The 22,437-nt window shown below is 36.2% G+C and overlaps 2 protein-coding genes across 3 annotated transcripts; one reads left to right on the forward strand and one right to left on the reverse strand.

The window, feature by feature from the left end:
- Window positions 1-8,448: 8,448 nt before the first annotated feature.
- LOC140009468 (subtilisin-like protease SBT1.8) lies at window positions 8,449-11,551 on the forward strand. Its single transcript, XM_072055126.1, has 2 exons — window positions 8,449-9,615; window positions 10,558-11,551. The coding sequence occupies exons 1-2, from the start codon at window positions 8,580-8,582 to the stop codon at window positions 11,238-11,240; spliced, it is 1,719 nt and encodes a 572-aa protein (XP_071911227.1). The 5' UTR covers window positions 8,449-8,579; the 3' UTR covers window positions 11,241-11,551.
- A 1,405-nt stretch (window positions 11,552-12,956) lies between these two features.
- Window positions 12,957-16,345, reverse strand: LOC140010006 (guanine nucleotide-binding protein subunit gamma 3-like). Of its 2 annotated transcripts, none has more exons than XM_072056371.1 (6): window positions 15,973-16,345; window positions 15,621-15,847; window positions 13,990-14,042; window positions 13,803-13,847; window positions 13,679-13,723; window positions 12,957-13,377 (listed from the first exon to the last, which is right to left on the reverse strand). In XM_072056371.1, exons 2-6 carry the CDS (start codon window positions 15,762-15,764, stop codon window positions 13,002-13,004), a joined length of 663 nt encoding a protein of 220 aa, XP_071912472.1. In that variant the 5' UTR covers window positions 15,765-15,847; window positions 15,973-16,345; the 3' UTR covers window positions 12,957-13,001. The 2 variants fall into 2 exon arrangements, with proteins under 2 accessions (XP_071912472.1, XP_071912473.1); XM_072056372.1 differs by having other exon boundaries at window positions 15,621-15,833; window positions 15,925-16,345.
- Between the last annotated feature and the right edge of the window lie 6,092 nt (window positions 16,346-22,437).

Below are 22,437 nucleotides of genomic sequence, written 5' to 3' on the forward strand. Positions count from 1 at the left end.
TCCATGCGGAGGCGATCTTTGTCTTTTCGAACGATAATTTCTTCTTAAAAAAAATAAAGAAAAAGTCAAGGACCTTAACTAGCGAATTTTTTTTTTTTCCTGTAATTTCTCCTAGCGGTACAAAAGACAAATCTTATAATTTAAGTCTCAGTTGAAGAACTTGCTTCATCGAATCGAATTGCGAAAGGCAGTAGAAGACAAGTAGTGTACCTTCTCTTCAGACTCATTATAAAATAGCAGAAAGTGAACGTACAAATGGCAGTAAGTATCTGTTGTTTTAAAAATAATAAAAAAAAGTATCTGTTGTTTTAAGGCAGACAGCCCCAACATCCGATGCATAATTTGCTGGCTATGAGTCTTGAGACATTTGAGATCAGGAAATATTAATTAAATGGGCATCATATCTTACTTGGACAGATGCACTAGCATAAGAATCCTTCTTCATCCTGGCCACCAGCCCCATGGCCTTTATTGTCTTTCTTCTTCGACGGAGTTTCTACCCTTCCCTAGATTACGATAGATTAAATTATAAAAATGTTATCATTATTATGATAAAAAAAAAAAAAAAACCTTCGTCCTGTCCATTGAGGGGCTTTTTTTTTTTCAGTAAGGACAAATTTAAAAGGAGGGGAATGTTGATAATTTCAACGTAATTGCAAATTAGTGATGCATTTTTCTCATTGGCTTACAGAGTGATTCTCACGAATAGTCGACTAATGAATCATTGCAAATGTCTTGAACAAGGATAATCGGCCTTATTAATTAAATCAACCTCATTCGTGGAACATTATCGAGTGTGTTTGGATTGAAGATTATTTAGAATTTTTTTTGGGTGATGTGATGAATGTATGATAAAAAGTGTGGTTGAAAAAATAATAAGATAACTAGAAAACGTATTTATGATCCAAGTTTTTATTTTTTAGCAAATTAGCATATATCTAAATAAACACATTACTTAGATCAACGTGACATCATGCTCTGTCAGAACTCAGAAGATGGATATTTATGCTCAACGTTTAAAAAAAAAAAAAAACAGGTACTGGTGGACTAGTGGAAGCATCATCATCTAGACATCAACCCAGTTCGCCCATGTAATATCCAGAAACAGATTTGGTGGCGAATCCCGGTGGGGCTCAACAGCCATTTGGTTTGTTGGTCATCACCAAAACTATCAAAACTTTAAATCTTTGGCTGTGGATTGGAGGTCAAGGGTTCACCAAAACTTCAAACTTTGTCTCCCATAATTCAGGTCACTATTTGTGGCTTGCCGCTTTCAGAAACATTTTGAAATTACGGAGGCCTTTTTTGTACGTTAGATTTACTGTTTTTTTTTTTTTTCACCCTTATTTTTATCAGATGTGCCTTCTGCTCATGGTTTCAAGTCCCAAGTGATCAGAGTTCTTTAAGGTATAATAATCATGGCAGAATATCTGATGTCAGATGAGGATAAATATATCAGGAGTTCCAAGTCACTAATGACAGAACAGAAGGATAACACGACAGCGAGGCTGTGGGACTTAGCTGCTGTCTGAGTTTCATGCCTAAAAGTTCGAACATTTGCTAGTGAACCACGCCCAGATTTCCCACTAGAAAAGAGTATAGTGTTATCTTTTAAAAAAGTTGCACTTGCTAGAGAATGTTTCATTTAATCCCGGGTGGACTTGGCCAATTATATATTCAACATATCTAATTATGTGCACCTTTTTTTTTTGTTACTTTTCTTTAAGCGATGAATGCCTCCTTAAAAGTAAGTAAGTATATAGAGGAACAAATTCGATGCAGGAAGAATGATAATGGGGTAATGCTAAAAAAAGTTGGAGATTGATGCCGTGGTGATATTAGTTAGGTATTAGGCGGCCCCATTGACTAATGCTGTCTCAATCCTGCTTGTAAAGCTAAATTAGGTTTGGATAAACAATTGAATTTTGTTAATAGTGAATCTATTCGTAGCATTTACTCTCTTTTGACATCATATAATATTAATCTTATCTAAAACAGAACTTACGGTATCATGACTAAGGCTCTGTTTGATAACGCAAGTAAACCAAAAGATTAACTCCGTGCAGTCCTTTACTAATAGATAAGTGCTAATTAATTAGCACATGCCACTGCAGGTGGAGTACGTAAAATCTTCTATATATGGTTTGTATTATATCATCCAGCTGGAATCACTTGGTGTTGTGTAAAACTGTAATCCAATCTACCCACCAGTTGATTAGGAAGCAGAATTAGTAAAAGAAGCTTTTTCAAATCAAATACTGTACTATATATTGATAAACATTGCAAAGGATCGGAAAAAAGAACAAGGGCATGTAAATAAATGCTTGCAGAAAAGGGACTAATTAAACTTCAACTAAGCGTGGAACAATTAAAATCAGTGACTAAGTCTAACATCATAAAGCATCAATGTCCCTTTCAGCATCAAGTAATCAGCAATTATAGAGGCTTTATTAATACACTTTATAATCACCTTTTGCAACCTCAAAATTGGTGTGATCATTTGCAAAAGGCTAGTTTTGGTGGAATCCTATGTCTTTTTTTTTTTTCTTTTTTGTTTACCACTTCGTTGAGGTTAATCACTTAGACCCTTTATGCGACTCAAAAAAAAAAAATTTTTTTTTATTAGAGTTCATTGATATTGTGAGCCTAATAAAAAATCAAAAGAAAGTCTAACATGGATAGATCCAATTGGGCATTGATTACTATAATCCAATTAAAGTACCAATAAGGCCTTGATCTAATGATCAAAGTTGAGATACGATCCAAAACTTTGAAGTTTCTAAATTCAAATCTCATTATATGTGAGTTTTTTTTTCTCACTATTTTAGAGTTCTTTTGTTATATTTTTGAATTATAATTTCGATCTGCCATTTTGTGGAATAATTTGTTAATTGTATTACTCGTATCACTGTGAGCTCCTTGTAATGTTTATATAAAAAAAAAAAAACTAGTAAATTAAAGTCGGTTGGCTGCCAGGGTTGAAGGTAATAATCTTTTTGAAACTGCAGCTTCAGCGTCGATGAAACAGTGAATATATGAAAGGAAAGAGTACTGAAAGCATGAGAAATACAATCTTGGATCTAAGTCATCTATGAACTCATAAGATATATGATCATTTTTTAGATACAAAAAGATCAAATTCCGCTGTTTATGGGCGAAAATAAAGATTGATTGATCAAGGCCTAATCTTTTTTAAGAAAAAAATGAACACAGTTCGAATCAAATAGAAAACATTTTTTTTATAAGAGGCACAATTTCATTACAATAAATCTGCACTAACTATTAAAAAAATACCTCAAATATCTCACAAGTTAAAACATTGCGTATGTTTTAATATTAATGGTACAAGCCATCAATGTATAAAATGTGCAAATTAACCTCTCCTATTCAAATTTTGTTTCTGCTCGCTCGCTTATTCATTTCCTTACTTTTTTTTTTCAACACAGGAAATATTCCAGTTTTGCCAGACTAATCTCCTTGTACCTGTGCATCCCACCCTCCAAGGATACACAAGCTGTAGAGAGGTGATTCAAACTCAAGATCTCTGGACCTAACTAGGCTACCCCGAAACCATCCGAGCCAACCCCAAGAGGTGATTCATTTCCTTACTTGAACTTGTTGAATTGTGAAGGTGAATTAGTTTGAAGTTTTGTTGAGAATAAATTGCAAAATTTGTCCACCGACCACTTCACCAAACAGCGAGACGAGGGGTACAAATTGTCCTGAATCTCCTCCCTTCAATTTTTCCTTTCCCAGGAAAAGAACAAGGGGGAAAAAGAAAAAGAAAAAAAAGGCAACTGTTGGTCATATAACCGTTCATCTTGTGCTTCTAGAGTGCAACCATACAAAGAGAATAGGTTAAAAAGCAGCACTGAGTACGGAATACGGAGTGCCGAGTGAGCCTGCATGCATGCAAATATGAAATTTACATAAATATTCCAGAATCCTGCCACCCACTGACTGACTTCCACCTCCTCCTCCTGCATACGATATCCATCGATACCAGCCGGCTGCAGTTGTTAGATCTCTTTCTTCTCAATCTCTGAGGCTCTGATAAGGGATTTTGTGTGGTGGGGGGAGGGGGTGGCGGGGGAGACTGGAGAGAGAAAAGCGTCTAATAAGATAAAGCCAAGCGGCAGTTTGTTCGCTATAATTCCGCCACATTCTCCGGAATTACGAATGGCCCAACCCCCAATCGGCACCCCACCCCACCATCACATGCAGCTCTGCAATAATATCTTTCCCAGTTCCCACCTTCTAATAGCGTCCCGGCCGGGCTAGCTTAGCTAGCATAAATGATGCATGCCCTGTATAGTGTATATTATTCCTTGTGAAGGAGACGGTTGAAGTGCTGCCTAACTTTTGACGTCTTAGTATTTGCGAAAAGCTGTGATGTTTCTAATAATGATTTTTCATTTTTATCTCGTAAGATATCACTTCAATTGGTTGATTGGCGTCCTATAATTTTGATTGGTTTTAATTTCATCAGCATGTATTGTTGGAATTTTGTTATGCTTCTTTAGTCACTTGGAAGTTTGGATACCCACTCATTAAATTATTTTTTCTCCCATTTTTGGCGTAATCAAGTAACTAAATGGTTAATTGAGAAAAATAAAACCATGTGTTGTATGTATGTGCAAGATCACCACGTTTAATTTGGACCAGAAAAAGAAAAATGAGCAGACTACGCTAGGGTTTTTCTCAACTGTAATTTACCTGCACCAATGAGGATGACATTTTAGAAATTAGTGTGACGATATAGGATTAATCAATCTTTCTTGGATCGACGACAGTTTATCGTTGACGAGTCTAGAAACATGTAATTCAATCATAAATTGAATCGAAATTTTAAATTTTATACATGTGACGTATATTAATTCTTACTAGTATATATACATTACTGGTAGATAAAGATATTACATCCTAAAATCTACACATTTTTGTTTTCTTCAAATAAAATCTCTACGCTTTACACTAAACGTTATATTCCCGCAGCGAGCTGGGGGGGGATATACAAAAAGCGCTGTATTCCATGGTGGCCGGCCGTAAATCTGAATGAGGTGGCGCGTTGCGAACTAGAAATCAAAGTGCGAGTGACAATTCCTCGTGTGGCTCAGTCAATTTGACACGTGTCTACATTGGTTGGTTGGCGCAGCTTCTTGGTTGTAATAAGACCGTTATTGCCGCATTTTCACTTTACTATCTCCTCTTTTTTTTAAGCCTCTCTAGTTAAGTATTATAGATTACGCTGTATAGAATATATTAGTATGGACTCGTAATTAAATTATATATTTATTTTAATAATTCATAATACCCTCTGTTGTACATGTACGTGCAGTAAAATCCAAAACAAAAACAAAATGGAAAAAAAGAAGAAAAGTACAGGTACAGTATAAAGTTGGGTAGGCAAAGGACAATGTATGTATCGTTAATTTCGAGATGGTTCCGGTCAAAAAACAACAAGCGAGGGAGGGAGGGAGTGTGCCTAAAAATTGTAGCCGTTACAAAATCATAAATGAATTGACCTTTTATTCAACTTTCCCCGCACCATGGTCTACCCAACACAGGATGTGGCTGATTATTTATTTGCACGACTCCCGCCTTGTTTTTAGTGCCATTTTCCTCTTCCCGAATTGCCCTCCGGGGTGATGTATTAATACTGACTCATGCCACTGGACGAGTTGAGACTTGAGACTCTGACTCACCCAAATTAGTACTCCGCCGTGCTAAAATGGTTTCCTTGTATTGCAAATCTGTAAAATGTTTCGAGTGATTTGATGCAATTTACTTTTTTTTGTCTGGTTTCATGAAGACTTTTTTTCCCCCCAAACGTTAGAATATTTTCATTCAACTTTAAATACGACTTTACAATTCGAGCAAAGACGGGATAATAAGTTGTACATATTATATTCAAAGACAAGGAGGAATTATACCTTTTTCATCCAAAAGAATGTTTAAAACATATGAGCTAATATTTGCACTAATGTCATATTGTTATCATTACTAACTAAGTAAAAGGAACACATTCGAAAATGACGTCTTTAAGCTTAAGATGTCCTCAAGAAGTGTTGACATTCTGCTATCAACAGTCCTTCTCTTTTTGAGTTGCCTCAGAAGTTACTTGTTATGGATTTGTATCTCGTATCTTGATTTTGCTCCAATGTTTTTCCACTATTTCATGCAGACCAAGTGGGAATCATTACCCAATTCACAATCAGGAGGTGATTTCTTTTTTCTACTAAGATGCAATATTAAGCAGAGCTCCCGGGATCAAGAAAGCTATAGGAGGTCTACACATGATCATACTCCTGCACTCTTAACTTATTTTGACGGTAATTTATTTAGACTGCATCTAAAATGTCACGCATGAGTGGGTGCTGCTTGCTCACTTGTAGTTGCGAGTTAAAAAAATTAGGAGTAATTGCTGGTGGATTATGAATATTTTGGGACCGATGCTTACCATACTAAGGGTTTGTTTGATAACATAAAAAAATGCTGAATCTGAATTTTTTCAGACATTCAGATGTTTTGAGTGTTTTATTAATGAAAATCTATTTGCTGAATTTGATAAACAGTGCTGAACCTGTGTGTATTTTTTTCAGCACAAGAATCCTAACTGAATGCTTAATTCTGATAAGAATCAATAGAATTACTTCAGCTACCTTATCTTATCTACCAAATCTACCATTATTTGTTAATTATGTTCACAATTCTTATCTAATTAAACAACATAATATTCTCTATCTAACGATTTTTAGTTTCTTTTTTCTCCCTTTTTAATGATTTTCACATCTTCTCCATACTCATCATATAATATATTTCATATTTTATATTAATTTGATTTAAAAATAAATATTGTCATTTTCATACCTAACAATTTTAAACTAATTAAATCATAGATTCTATTTCTTTTTTGAATGAAAGGATATAAGGGCAAAATTGTCAAATTAAACTTATTAAGCATTCAGCTATAAATATTTATCAAACAGTATAAATAGATTTAACATTAAAATTCAGACATTCGTATATTTTTTTCAATGCTTAAAATTCAGCAAATTAATTGTTTCAGTATTCAGATTTCAGAATTCAGACTTCAGAATTCAGATTCAGTTTTATCAAACGGAACCTAAAAGTAGGTTAGGTCCTGAATGCGTGCATTTATAAAGGTAATAATAGTACACCTCACCAGAGAATTGGATTGCTATTTACTTGCTAGATGTCTTCAAACCAAAGATAGGCAGACAAGTCACCAGATTGACATGTTTCTATCACATTTTCTAATCAATTAAGTGGAGGAGTTTTCCACGTATTGTGGTGGTTATTGTCTTATTTCATTAATGACAAACTTATAAAACAAATAACAACACACATTTTGTGGATTATAATTAATGCAAGAGAGAAGATGTCACACAATTGGTGATACATGACTGTCATTAAATTCTCAAAACAGAGAACATGATTTTGAATTCTATAGTACATGGTTGTAGCAGTTCTACATATATAGAAGAGTTTGAAAGAAAAAATAAGACTTTTATGCTTGCATCCAATATTAAGATAGATAGGTTTCTGTTTAAAGGCGTGCAAGTAAAGCGGGAAATTAAGTAAGAGGTGATCAAAGAGCTTAATTCTATTTAAGATGGTAGCATGAAATTCCTCCCTCATTAGTCATGCAAGAAAAGCTAACAATAATAATGTACTCGAGGATGGTTTTTTAAATCAAAATAAACCAATTTTTCAAAATTTGTCATTAAGATCTTCATAACCACATAAGAGTATTGAATGGCTCTATCATATCTTGTTTTGCTCGTGGAAGAAGAAATATTTACTATGTTTAGTAACTTTTCGTATTCATCGTTCCCGAGTGTTCTTTTTTAATTCACAAAATTAGAAAAACAAAGATAATGATGGATTGTATTCAGTGGAAGCATTGTCGATGACATGCAATTTCACTTTGATTAGAGGGCAATGCATATGAAGCATGCATGACCCATGTCTGCTTGGCTATTTTCAATCACGCAACGCTGGTGTACAAGATATTGACTTTGGCCCTCTAATTTCTAAATACCACATACATGTTTTTTTTTTTTTTTTTTTTTTTGGGCAACACAGAGGTATCTGGGTTTTCGGGTTGGTAATACCTAATGACCCAACTAATCCTCTGCGGGTCGGGAGAGGCTGCCCAGCTTTTTCACCTATCGCTTTACCCGGGATTCGAACCTTCGCGGAGGTACTCCCCCAACTGGAGTACTACCACCAGCTACCACATACATGTTTATTTTTCCCTTTTAGCTTGATTACTATTTCCAAGCCAGAATTGAATTAATTAAATACCAAACTCGAGAGCACATCAAACCAATGATGAGTCTATGTCCCCAATAATTGGGGCTAAATTGAAATATTATAGGAGCACAATTGACAAATTGCTAAAGTGTTGACGAAACAAGAGCTTTTCTGACGCGGGCCTGCCGGATGTCCCATCCAGATGGCGAGGCCAGTGTGAGAGTGCCGTGGATTTCAATCCAAAAGTACACTGCAACAAGAAACTAATAGGTGCAAGGTTCTTCTCCAGGGGCTACCACATGGCCGCTGGGGAAAAACCGTCGAGAGAAACCGAATCCCCTCGCGACCACGACGGTCACGGTACTCATACATCGTCCACTGCTGCTGGCTCTGCTGTAGGTAATGCTAGCCTTCTCGGCTACGCCAGCGGAACTGCCCGAGGCATGGCGGTACACGCCCGGGTGGCCACTTACAAGGTTTGCTGGACATCTGGATGTTTTGGTTCTGATATTCTTGCAGGAATGGAACATGCGATTTTGGATGGGGTTGATGTGCTCTCCCTATCACTAGGTGGCGGCTCTGGGCCTTACTATCGGGATACGATTGCAATAGGAGCATTTTCTGCTATGGAGAAGGGCATACTTGTGTCTTGCTCAGCGGGCAATAGCGGCCCAGCTAAGGCATCGTTGGCTAATTTGGCTCCTTGGATAATGACGGTTGGAGCCGGAACCATAGACAGAGATTTCCCAGCTTATGCTGTACTCGGGAGTGGCCAGAAATTTGCAGGCGTTTCGTTGTATAGTGGGAAAGGGATGGGGAGAAAATCTGTGGGTTTGGTCTACAACAGGGGTAACAATGTCTCGAGCAATTTATGCATGCCGGGTTCACTCGATCCCAGCCAAGTGACTGGAAAAGTTGTCTTGTGTGATAGAGGTGTTAACGCAAGGGTGGAGAAGGGTGGGGTGGTGAGGGATGCTGGTGGGATCGGGATGATATTAGCTAATACGGAGGCTAGTGGGGAGGAGCTGGTGGCGGATAGTCATCTGTTGCCGGCTGTGGCGGTGGGGAGGAAGGTTGGTGATGTTATAAGGGAGTATGTGAAGAGTAATCGTAACCCCACGGCCGCGCTCAGCTTCGGTGGGACGGTGGTGAATGTCAAGCCGTCGCCGGTGGTGGCAGCATTTACCTCCAGAGGGCCCAATATGGTGACCCTACAAATCCTGAAGCCAGATGTGATTGGACCTGGAGTCAACATCCTAGCTGCTTGGTCTGAGGCTGTTGGGCCGACTGGGCTTCAGAAGGATACGAGGAAAACTCTGTTCAACATCATGTCTGGTGAGCTCAAGCAACGGCTCAATTTTATTTTTTTTTTAAATCTCTTTTTATATGTTTCTCAATTCGATTAAATTATATGTTAATCGTGGATCTCAAGAACATATTCACCTGATTTTTAAAAAAAAAAAAATTTTTTTCTTAGAGGTGGGAGTTTTTTCTTAAAGGGTGCTCGTTGTTGCAGCTTGATCTGTTATCGTTACTTTTTTCTGTTAGAAAGATGGTAAAGTCTTATGTGATACTCTAATTAATTGGATATTTTGTTAGTGGGAAAGAGTGGTAGTTTGTTTTAGGCTAATGAGACTGAATTAGCTGACAAAAGTAAAGTTAGCACATGCTGAAATCATGGGTTAAAAAACAAATCATCAGTCCTTTTGATCATGCCAATTAGACAATATGATTAAAGCCAGCCATACCAAGAGAACCATGGCGTGATTTTCTAAGGAGACAACGACATTATATGGTAATGGATTCTCTCCTACCTTGAGTTTTAGGTCCGTTTGTATTGCTATTTTCTGAATTTTTTTTTTTAAAAAAAAATATATATAGTACGTAACGATTTGATTTGATGCATATAAAGTTAGTAAAACAGTGACGAGAAACATATGAAAATGTTTTATTGAGAATGTTGCACGGTGAACATCGATTCTCAGGTCTAAGTGGGGGGGGTACTGAAAGGTCGAAGTTAAAACAGCAGTCTACGGGATGATGGTCCCAAAAAGTGTTAGGCGTGCATTACATTACTAGTTGCAAGTACTATTATGGGTCAAAATGAATACAATTAGTGGACCCGCATAGTAACGGCTTGATATGCTTTCCAAAGGAAGAATTTCGCATGGGAATATGCGTCACTTTTTATAATGGTCTTTTTCTTCTTTTTTTTTTTTTATAATAATCATTATGATTAAGTTGTTGTTTTCATGAATGAATGAATGAATTGTATAGGTACATCAATGTCATGCCCACATATTAGCGGATTGGCAGCGCTGCTGAAAGCAGCACATCCAGATTGGAGTCCAAGTGCAATTAAATCTGCACTCATGACTACTGCCTATACTAAGGACAACACCAACTCCCCTCTGCGCGATGCTGCGGATGCTACAATTTCCACCCCATTGGCTCATGGGGCTGGTCATGTCGACCCCCACAAGGCCATTTCTCCAGGCCTTGTCTATGACGCTACTCCAGATGACTACGTTGCCTTCCTTTGCTCCTTGAATTATGCCCCTGAGCAAATACAGGGCATAGTCAAGCGCCCGAACGTCACCTGTTCCAGGAAATTTAAAGACCCTGGCCACCTCAACTATCCATCATTCTCTATCCTATTCGACAGCACCAGAGTCGTGCGATATACCCGCGAACTGACGAATGTGGGAGCTGCAGCATCCATCTACCACTCCACCATTGAAGCACCTTCAACTGTGGCGGTGGCAGTGAAGCCATCTAAGCTTGTTTTCAAGAGTGTAGGAGAAAAGCAGCGATACACCGTCACATTTGTTTCGAAGAAGGGCGCAAGTCCAATGACTAAGGATGCATTTGGTTCAATTGCTTGGACCAATGCTGAACACCAAGTCAGGAGTCCAGTTGCCTTCTCCTGGACACTGTGTCGAGATGGTTGCGGTGAATGATCGATCGTCTTTATGATTTTAACTCAGGCCCCAAAAGGGTTAAATTTATAATATTGCCCTCGCAAGCTCAAGGACAGAAGCTACAAAATGCCTTCTGATGCTCAGAAGATCATCGGGGCTCTGGAGAATTTTTAGTAGAGAAAAAAAAAACAAAGCAGCGCTGAAGGTTTGTACTTACAAGTTAGTTGGATCTTGAAATGAGATATATATATATATATATATGTAGCCCTGGTATGCAAGTTTGATGCTTTCTCTCAACTGAATATCGGCCCATAACTACACAAATAATATAACATGTCATTCGGCGGTCATGCCTGAGCCTGACGAATTCATCTTTTTGCTGTTTCAGTGTCAACCATCCGCATTTTCACTGTTTTGGTTTGATGTAACCTGATGAATTCCTTTTTTTTTTTTTCAAATATTTAAAAATTTTTTCCTAATAGGGAAAGAATAAAATTTAAGAAGTTGAGAAGGGAAAAGAGGAGTTTAAACCCAAAATTTCTAATTTTTTTAATCCAATATAGCAAGGAGTCAAATTTGTTAATCTTGTGGGTAGATGTTGAGCAGGCTCAACAAAGAACAATACCAAAAGCTATCGACTATATATCCCCAAGGAAAAAGAAGAAAATTAACCATCATAATCGTGGCCAAAACAATTTGATGTACGGGTGGCAACAGAGGTGGGGTTTAAAAGGGCGTGGGAGGAAACCCCCATTCCGTCCCTCGTTATAAATGTAAATTTTTTAAAAAAAATCTATATATAATTTTTTACACATATACACGTTATAACTATATATCAATAGAGAGAGTGTGTGTGCACGCGCGCACACGTATATCATAATTTGTATGATAAAAATGATTATTTGATTATTTTTACTTCAATTTTTCTTTACATAGTGTAAGTTATGTAAACAAATATGATAATTATAAGTTTAGATTTGCTATTAAAAGTAGAGAAATGGATTAAAAAAGATTAAAGTGATTTTTAACCTTTGATTTGACATTAAATATTTAGTTAAGAATCTAAACAAGTGATTTACAATGTTGTTATTGATGGGGTGTGCGTATAGAATAATGTCAAAATAAAAATATAATTACACAACCGCGGTGCTCCTACGGGAACATGGAAAAAGCAAGGAGCAGGGCTGTAGATTACGGGCTTGGGGGATGCGGGAAGGATCCCTGCCTCAGCCTCACCCGTCCCATTGCTAGCTTGATCCACATCCAGCTACTGCTGAACATTAGTGATTGAGAACTCTCCCAAAGCTTCTTTTTGATGCAATCAAACAAGTTTAGTTGAGGGCCAAATATGTCATGGAAAAATAGGACTTCTTGTAAATATGTTAACAATTCTCGTTCAAGGTAAACATGATTTACAAATTTGCTTTGCAGGGTAGCTAGCTGATCTAGGGACCAAAAACCAACAAGTCATTTTGGGAATGCAATAAGAATACAAGCACACGATTGTACCATAACCAGAGAGCAAGGGAAAAAAAAAGGTGCGACCACACTTCTATCGACAACTTGGAGTATAATGGTGCCAATTGCACTTGATTCAAAGCCCGGAAATCGTGCGCTGCTTGTGAAGTTGTCTTGGTACCCGATGGAAAGAGAATGGTAATAAAAATGCAGAGAAGTGGTGTAACTATTCTAGTTCAATACATCAAAAGGAATAAACGCAGAAGAACCTAAATAAAAAATTGAGAAAAGAGGGTATTGTAAATTGAGCTTCTTTTAGTGTATTTATTAATTGATGATATGCTAATAACATATATAGCAGTTGTAGCAGCAGCCTTTTGTACAACATCCATTGCAAAGGTTTACCTTTAGACATTTAGGGTAACAGGATGTACATCCATTGCAAAAGCAGCAGTTAGAGCAAGAAGGACATTTGGGAATGCGGCAGCTTAGGCCGCATGCGGGCTTTCTAAAGCACAGGGAACTGAAGCAGGAGCAGGAGCAACAGTGGCACTTGGGTTTTGAACATCTGATGGATGTGCAGGATGGGCACGATGATGGGCACGACGATGATATACTACAATCACACAAGTTACTACAACCACAGCAGCGCGGTATCTCAAGATGAGGGACACAGCCTTGACAGCAAATCCATGAAAAGCTGAAGCATGACGATCCACTGTACACAAAGGAAAATGTACCTTAATACACATATTCGGCCTTGCATGCATCAAAATGTTGATGGAAGGCATCAGTGAAAACAGATCAAGAAAATGCAGGGGAATTTATAAAATTAAAATTTGAAAAAAAAAAAAAGAAACGTTTGAAGATGTTCTTTAGTCACTGACTAACAGGTAGTATAAACATAGCCAAAACAAACCATGCTTCATATTATTTAAGCCAAAACAAAGTCATTGCCTTGTTCCTTGAATATCTAACGTGAGAAAAGTAACCCTTATTACTCAATGAGCAGAACATACCAGAGCCATTTCCAGAAGCAACAAGATCTATGAACTCTCTTAGTTCTGCCAGAAAGAATGATCGTGTAAGACAACAGTAGTTACTTCTCAAGGTAATTAAAAAGGACTGTTGAAAGCTTATTACGCTGGCATGAGAGGATCTGAATTTGCTGTTGCGTAATCCGCAACGCTGTGAAGTTGTCAAATTCATTGAGTAAGACGGGAATCAGAAGCTATTTATTAGGTAATTCACAACTATGGAAAGAGCATGTAATTGACAAGCCTTGCTAATGAACTACTTTAAAGGTGCATTTACAAAAATTTACACATACTCCTTGCAGGATCTGGAAGCAGGTTGAAGGCCTTCAACGAATTTTAATTCGTCCTGCTTACAATGAAGATGTCAATAATATGCCAACGACAGTTCATAGAGAATGAAATGTAAAGAGTGACTGCCAGTTTAATTAGTCTAATTTGAGATACGAAGAAATAAACGAAACTTCATTCCCACGTTCGATTGTTTTCTGGGCTGCCAAATGCTAGACAAAGGATTCAAAGGATAAACCATGGTCATATTAAAATTTTTTTTTAAAAAATTTTAAGGGAATGATGAAACTAGAATTTGAACACGAACCGAAATCACTCATAAGGAGAATTTTCCAATTGAAATTTCAGTTCCAAACAGCATGAATGGTTCATGCTTTTCGTTACATTACTAGCCTCTTTTCCATAAATGGCCTGGATGCTTGAAGAAAAAGAAAAAGGAATAAAAGTCCAAATTTTTAAATTTGCCACTCCAATGTGATAATGCATACTAGTTGGAAAACTATTCCACTGACTGTATGACAAATATCTATAATGGTAGTAATTCAGTAAAGCTCTCGTCTTGTCATTCATGTCACTGTTATACAGGCCTAGTTAAGGGGGCAACAGAGATCTGGGGATTCACCCTTCAGAACTGAGATGAGATGCATTATTGAGGCTAGAGCCCAACAACTTCCTCATTTAGAAGCAAGGATTCTGTTAAGTGCGTGATGCAAGTTGAATGAAACAAGTAAAGGAAGCTGGCACCTTTCAAGTCAATATCAGTCACAGAAACAGTAACTTGTTAAAAAAACTTAAGCAGGTATACTGTATACAAGCTTGAATTTTGTCCGAACTGACTACTTTTTGTTCTGGCAGCTTATAATAATTGGTGTCCTGGATTCTTCTTCGAGATGATCAACCTCAAAACAGAAAAACAAATAACAAGGCAGAGCAGAAATACTACTGAACCAAAAAGGATGGAACAGCAAGAATGTGGGATCTGAGCTACATCAAAAATAAAAAAAAAACAAAGATCCTGGACAAATTATTGGTGTATCAAGATTCTAAATTTCTATAATCAGCAGCAAGTTAACTCAATTTCTTTACTGGAAACAGTAGTAGTATTTTACTCAGTGGTCCAACTTATTATTTTATTTTTTTTTTTTATTTCTATATTTCTACTCAGTGGTCCAACTTATTTCTACATTAGTTAACTCAAATAGAACTTATAATAGTCCAATTAAAGGCACATGGTCCTACTTAACTAATTGCAGCCAGCAAAGAAGATTGTGATTTTCCAGTGGCAAACTAAAAAGAAAAGCTTCCTAATGAAAAGAAACAAATGAGATAAAGTCGAACACTTCGCTTCTAATCCATCATGTCCCGTTCAATCTTTCAAGCTAATGTCCTACTATATGATTAATCTCTGACATTTCTGTGAGGGGCCAAGAGTTAGAAAATGTTGAACTATGTTTTAACAATCCTCGTGGTCATTTGGCTAAGTGGTCAAGTCATTGTTTCGGGTTCGTTTCTGGCCCCTATCTCTGTCCTCTCTTCTTCCCCTTTCGAAACATACAACATACCAAAAAAAAAAAATTTAATTAAATTAAAAGAGAGAGAGAAAGAGAGAGGGAACCATAATAACATTTGAACTTACCTCAAGAAAGCGAATTTCTCTTTCCAGCATTTGAACCTTGGCTAATTCTCGCCTCTTTCCATATAAATCTGGATACTCAGGTGGTGACTTTGGGCGTGGGGGTGGAAGTGAAGGCGCTTTAGCGGTGCTACCCAGACCAGCCATTTCTTGCGGAATATGCAGCAAAGAAGAACAGGGAAATCCCACAAGCCCTCTGCTCTGGCTCTCTAGTTTCTACATTACAGGTTCTTGCAATCAAAATTAAAGTAAGAACTTAGTACCGGTAGCGGTTAAAAACTTAAATAATGGCACACAGCCCACAAACCTAATAGGTATACAAGTAGCACTGAAAGAACAGTAAAGTAGTCGCCACCCGCCACTATAGAATGAAGGAGAACTGAAGGGACGCAAGGGGGCAGAGAGAAATGGAGGGAGAAAACGAGGGATCGTAGGTATGGCCTATGGGGAAACGAAGCAAACAAGATGATGGAAAAGAATGCAAATATGAAATATGCAAAATGCACATTGGTAGGAAAGGAAATGGAATGGAGAAAAATAATGAACCGACTTGACTATAGTTACTACTGGACTGAACTGACTCGATCTGGGGATAATTAAGGGGTCCAGCCTCCAGAGACTAGACCCCAGAGACCACAATAGCCCAGACCCCAAAAAGCTCTGCCACATAACAACAATGACAGCACTCTCACCTCACACTCTCTCCAGCCAGCAGCAGCAGCAGCAGCAGCAGCCTCTGCAGCTGCACCAACAGCAACCACAGAAGTATTAGTACAACGACTACTAATAATATGCGTACACACTACTCTTCTACTAGTACACACTACTTACTACCCTGTTAACACAGTAGAATATTTATTGATGCATGCATGAGATTTTAAAGTGACATCAATGATTCATTTATGCTGCTGCACCATTTTGCAGTTGTACAAAGTTATCCCTCTACGTGGATCGGATGTGTTTTGTGATCGACTCTGATTAAATGTATAATTAGTTAACCATCTAAATGGGCGGGCTTGTATATGGATTGACTTGATTTTTGTTTGAAGTCGGGCTTGAATTGTATATGTTTGTTCTAAGGTGGACACCGGTCACTTGGTTCTAATTAAAATTCATATGTTATAATCCGTTTGAATCGTTATTCCCTCGAGTTTTTATAAAAAAATATATTATGCTCCCTCTGTCTCATTTTGATAGTCTTAATTTTTCTTTCACACAGTTTAAGAAAAAATAGTTAATTTTGTTGAAAAAACAAATTTAGATTGTTATTTTTTTAAAATACTCTTATATTAAATATAATACAACTTTATATTAATTATTCATGGAAACTTGAATTTATGGTTTATGGGAGCTTGAATTGGTGGTCAAGAAAGAATCAGTCCTCATTTTACATTATTTCATATTAAATCTAAATGTATTAAATGGGGTAAGTTAACAATCTATATTAAATAAGATAGTTTATGCTAATAACAACCTACATGGAATAAGAATATTTTAGAAAAATTAAAAGATAATTACATTCTTCAATTGGAGAGTGGACTATAATTTGGGACAGGTGAAAAAAGAAAACATGACTATCAAAGTGGGACGGAGGGAGTAGTAAAATTTAATGTATATGAAGTAAAAAAGTGATTGAAAAATATGATGATTGAAAACGTAATTTTTTTGAAAAAAATTACAATCCAAGTAGGTTCAAGCAAGAATATTTTTTTTGAGATATAATTTTTGTCTCATGTGTAAATATAATCCAGACTTGGTTGATATAATGAAAGAGTATGCTTAAAATCAAGTTCAAGTAAGCACTAGTACTAATCAACCTTTATATAAGTCGATATCGGTTCCATTAATTACTTAATTAAGTACAAGATTTGGCGACTTTCAAGTTGGGTAGGTTTTAAGCCAACGAAGGCAATGATCAAGATTAAGACCAAAGAATTGGAGCGTCTAGCTTCAAGTCACGCATACACGGTCCTTATCTCACTTATCGGATGTCATAGAGAGATGTTGATAGTAGAGTAGGAGTACTATTCCTTCAGAAAAAGAGTAGGAGAACTATCCAGTACCAAAGAAAAAGGGTGCAACTGCAAGGAGCTGGCGTGCAACGGGGGCCTATGGACATTATTGCTGATGTAGAAGGAGGAGGAGGTAAGAAAGAAGTTTGCTGTTGATGCTTGATAGGTTTAAGTTAAAGTACGAGCTGTCTATTTTCTTTTCTTTTCTTCTTTTTTTTTTTCCTCTGAAGTGTGTGTTGTGTGTGTAAATTAAGGGACAGTAACAGCAGCGGTGGCGTGGTGGGGTGGGGTGTGGAGACTGGAGGGTGTTGGAGTTGGTGCATGGTGGTTTTGCAGAGAGGTTTTGCAGACGAAGCAGTGGATGGTGGGGCGGGGTGCCTGAGAAGAGTGTGCGAGCGAAAAGGTCGACGCCGTACCTCAGCTCGCACGTGACTGCCCGTGCAAACTATGATAGAGAGAAAAAAATGGGGAAAAAAAAGGTCGTCCTTTGTAATGTAACGTAAAGCCGGGGTTAAATTGAGCGGTACCGTCACTGCACCTTCATCCTCGTTTTTACAGTAAAACGGCAGCCTCTTAGAATATTTTACTGCTCCCGATCCTAGCCCATCATTTAAAGAACATTTTCTATTTAAGAAAATCCCAGTTGCCATTTTCGAATTCTATTTGTGACAGTGCAGTGCAGATGGGACGGTAAAAAAAAAAAAAGAAGAAAAAGAAAAGGGTCAGCTCTATGGTCCTTGCTTTGAAATTGTAATACATTTGCCAAAGTAATTTATATAAAATAAAAATTTGATTGAAAATCATGTTTATAAATAATATTTATAAATTTTTTTTCCAAATTATACTATCCAAATGGCATTTTGACGCTGGACAGCGCATCACAAAGAAAGGGGAGGCGCAAAATTTTATGTATGCGGCCATTAACAAAAGAGGTTAATTCATCACTGACACTCGGTCTGAATTACGGGAGGCAGTACCACAATATTTTTTGGTAGGTGTCTAAATGTTACTAGTTGGAGATGATAAAAAAACTGCATTCTTTCGAATTGCTGTACTAACAAAAATGCAGGTTCATTAAAGCAGCTGCATATATATATATATATATTCCTTCTTGCATCTGGCTTGTCTTTTTACCTGATACAATTATCAACAACAGAAAGCAGCAAACTTCTTTAGGTCCATTTAGTTTTTTCGTTACTAACTCACCCCTCTTTATTTGACTTTTGATGTATATATATATATATTAAAAAGTAGTAATTGCAATTGTACATATTTTATCATTTAATAATGAATTAATCTTTCACACACTGATAGTGTATACACCGTCATCATTGAATGCATGAAAATTCATTTGAATTTAAATTTTATTCATGTGTCATGTATCTAACCATGATAGTGTATATAAGATTTATTCTTTAATAATTTGTTTGGTTAATGGTGCCAGAATGAAATTAATTTGAAAAAATAGCTAAACATAGAGGGCACAATAAATGTGAATGCACGCATTTATTTATATGGTAAGTTCAACATAATTTAGATGTCTAAACGAGTACATAACCAAGGCACATCCACTTTAATAATTAGTTAACGTTCAAGTGTATATTGGCAATTATCCTATCCTCCTACTGGAGCCATAGAAGATATTCGGATTGCATTTCTTGAGAGTTTTTGGGAGCATTTTTTAAGAATCTTTAACGGTTATTACCTTTTCAAAATGTGAAGTGTACGAGATAAAAAAAAATAGTGATGCAATGTATGTTAAAAGGGAATATTCCTAATACAGAGAAACTAGTCCACTTTACAAATGCATTCACTAGATATACATATCTATGGTAGACACCTGGGGCCTATTTTTTAAAGTGAAGCGGAACCTTCCTGTATTCAGTACTTTCATTGAGAATATTGCATAGGCAATTTAAGAGTTCAAAATGTATTGATGTGTTTAGCATTAATTTTATACAGATTGGAATAAAAATTCTTCTACGCTAATAATACCTAGAAGACTACTATTATTTTTTGCTTTTAGTCCTAGAAACCTCCATAAGTTTGTCTTTGCTAAGTTTAATGCAATGTTTGTTACGTATGATCATATAAAATTAATTTTAATTACATTTCATAGAAATTGAAATAGATTCTGGTTCTTAATAAACTTGAATAGTGCTATGAAAAACGTCCAAACTTCACGAACACAAAAGGAAATTATTTGATCCTCAAAGTTTGTTAGAACCTTCGGGGCCTTGAGTAGACCAGACAGCAAAGTGCTTTTCAAGCGGATTGGTGTCACAATTCATGCGTACGAAAGTTGCTTTGCATGAGCAAATCATTGAGGGTTACACCCATTTTTGGCTAACTATAAGCGTCACTCCCCTGTTCTCAGATTGCTATTTTTAGGAGTTTCTTTTATAAAAATATATTGTAACGATTTGATATATACGAGATAAAAAAATAATTAAAAAATATGTTTATAAAAAAAATGTAAAAATTTAATATTCATTCAAGTTCACCCGACATATGACTAAAATTTGACAAGGAGAAATCAATCGATATCTAAAACCGAACAAATTGTTGGTTTTATAATTTAATGGAATTGAATGACCGAACTGATTCTTTCTTTTCTTTTCGGATTGCCCACTTGTGTGATAATTCGTCCGAGTTAATAATAATTTCTTAAAATCAACGAAGTTCAAAAAGAGTTTGTCTGCTTGCTTTGTTAGAGGCATTATTAATTAGGCGGTTCCAATTAGCATGATTAGACGGCTTATTTCCTTTCAATTAACTTTCTACTTTCTATATATCAAATTGTTACCGTATACTCTTTTTTTTTTTTTTTACAAACAATATTTAAAAACTAGTAATTCAAATGCATTACTCTCTCCAATCTAAAATTATTTTGTTGATACCCATCCAAGTTAAGCCCCTCCCATTCATTTCTTTTTTTTTTGGGGGGGTTATGCTAGTTTTGTTACATTAACAACAATAAGAACCAAACCAACCATCTTTAGAGCGCTCATGAGAATCAACTTCAATATATTGTAAATTTTTTTCTTTCAACTTCAATATACCATAAATTTCTTTTGGATTGTAGTTTTTCTAACAAAAAAAATTTAAAATTTTCATAAAACACAATAGTGTGTTTGGATTGTAAATTATTTGAAATAATTTTGTGAAAAAGTATTGTTGCATTTTTTTTATATGATGTATGTGAAATAAAAAGATAATTGAAAAATGTGTTGATGATGCAAGTAAGTCAGTGTGTGTAAATAAGGTGTAAATAAAATGTATCATTTTACAATCCAAACACACTATAATTTTTAATCATATTTTTTATCTCACGTACATTAAATTCCTATAAATATATTTTTCTACAAAAGCTTTAAACACTGGTCATTATATTAGTGTGTTTGGATTGTAAATTATTTGAGATAATTTTGTGAAAAATTACTGTAGCACTTTTTTGATTTGATAATGTGAGATAAAAAGATGATTGAAAAATGTGTTGATGATGCAAGTAAATCAGTGTGTGTAAATAAGGTGTAAATCAAGGGGAATAGAAGGGAATCCAAACACATTCAAGTCAACAACTTTGTCTGTCTTTACGGGAAGTTCAACGCAGCCACTAAGATCAAAGTGACATTTTCCTTCGGTGGGATCGGACGTGTTTGAAGTTATGAACAAACAGTAGAAGCACCAGTAACTTGTTGTACGTGCCCAGTTTGATGAATGTCACGTGAAGCAACAACACACTGGTCATAATAGTACCTATGTATTTAAAGTATCTGAAAAAAAAAAAAATCCTGATTACTCCATCCCCATCCCCACCACTCACCACCATTCCCGTCCGCATCGCCCGATCTCCCAAATCACCTGGCCCTGTCGCTGCAGAGTATTTAATGTGGGAGTTGTGTACTCCAATGCTGATTTGGATCACTAAATGGGCTGGCTACCCCTCTTCTTCCGTCCGTTCATTTTGGGTTGGGCTTTACGGTTGATCCCAGTGCTGAAGAACTTCACTGCCTATTTTGCCCATTTGTGGATCTAAACTCGTTGCAAAATCCCCTTAACGAACTTAGTTTCTCTGTGATCACCGCAGTGACTGCAGCAAACTATGGTCTGAAATCAGATGGAGAGAATTGAAATGTAGGATGCAAATTTTTGTGTGTCAAAAAAATTTGTTATACTTTTTTCGTATTGTTATACTAGTGTCTACGTTATCCCGTGCAGTTATGGTTTGAAATCGGATGGAGATGAGTAAAATGTGGTATGTAAATTTTAACATGTCAAAAAATTTGTTATATTTTTTTTGAAAAATATTATTTGTAGTCCATTTTTTATTAATTGCACTCGCACCATTTATTTAATCATATAAATTAATAAATAAAAATTATATGATAAAAATGATAGTGAGAGTGCGATGAACAAAAACGGGAGTGCATATAACATTTTCTTATATTTTTTGTAATTGTTATCCTAGTATCTACATTGCATCGTACAATTATACATGCCTTCGATGACCACTTTAACTTTCTCTCTTTTTCGTTCGCTATTTGACTATATTCCGTTTTGTAGAAAAAAGAATAAAGAAAGCCGTCTTTTTCTTCTACAAGCAAAGATGCGACAAAGGAAAGAAAAGATCTCTTTCTTGTTTACCAAAACTTTTTGTACAAATTATTGCCAAAAAAAAAAAAAAAGAAGAAGAAGAAACCTGAAAGTGATTAATTTGCTCGGGTTTATGTTTACTGGAGGGGAATCATTTACAGCAACTGGGAAGCAAGATTTATCTAACACTATGAACTTTGTGAAGTTAATTA

Source organism: Coffea arabica, chromosome 6e, assembly GCF_036785885.1.
Source record: "Coffea arabica cultivar ET-39 chromosome 6e, Coffea Arabica ET-39 HiFi, whole genome shotgun sequence".
In the NCBI taxonomy this organism is placed as follows: domain Eukaryota; kingdom Viridiplantae; phylum Streptophyta; class Magnoliopsida; order Gentianales; family Rubiaceae; genus Coffea; species Coffea arabica.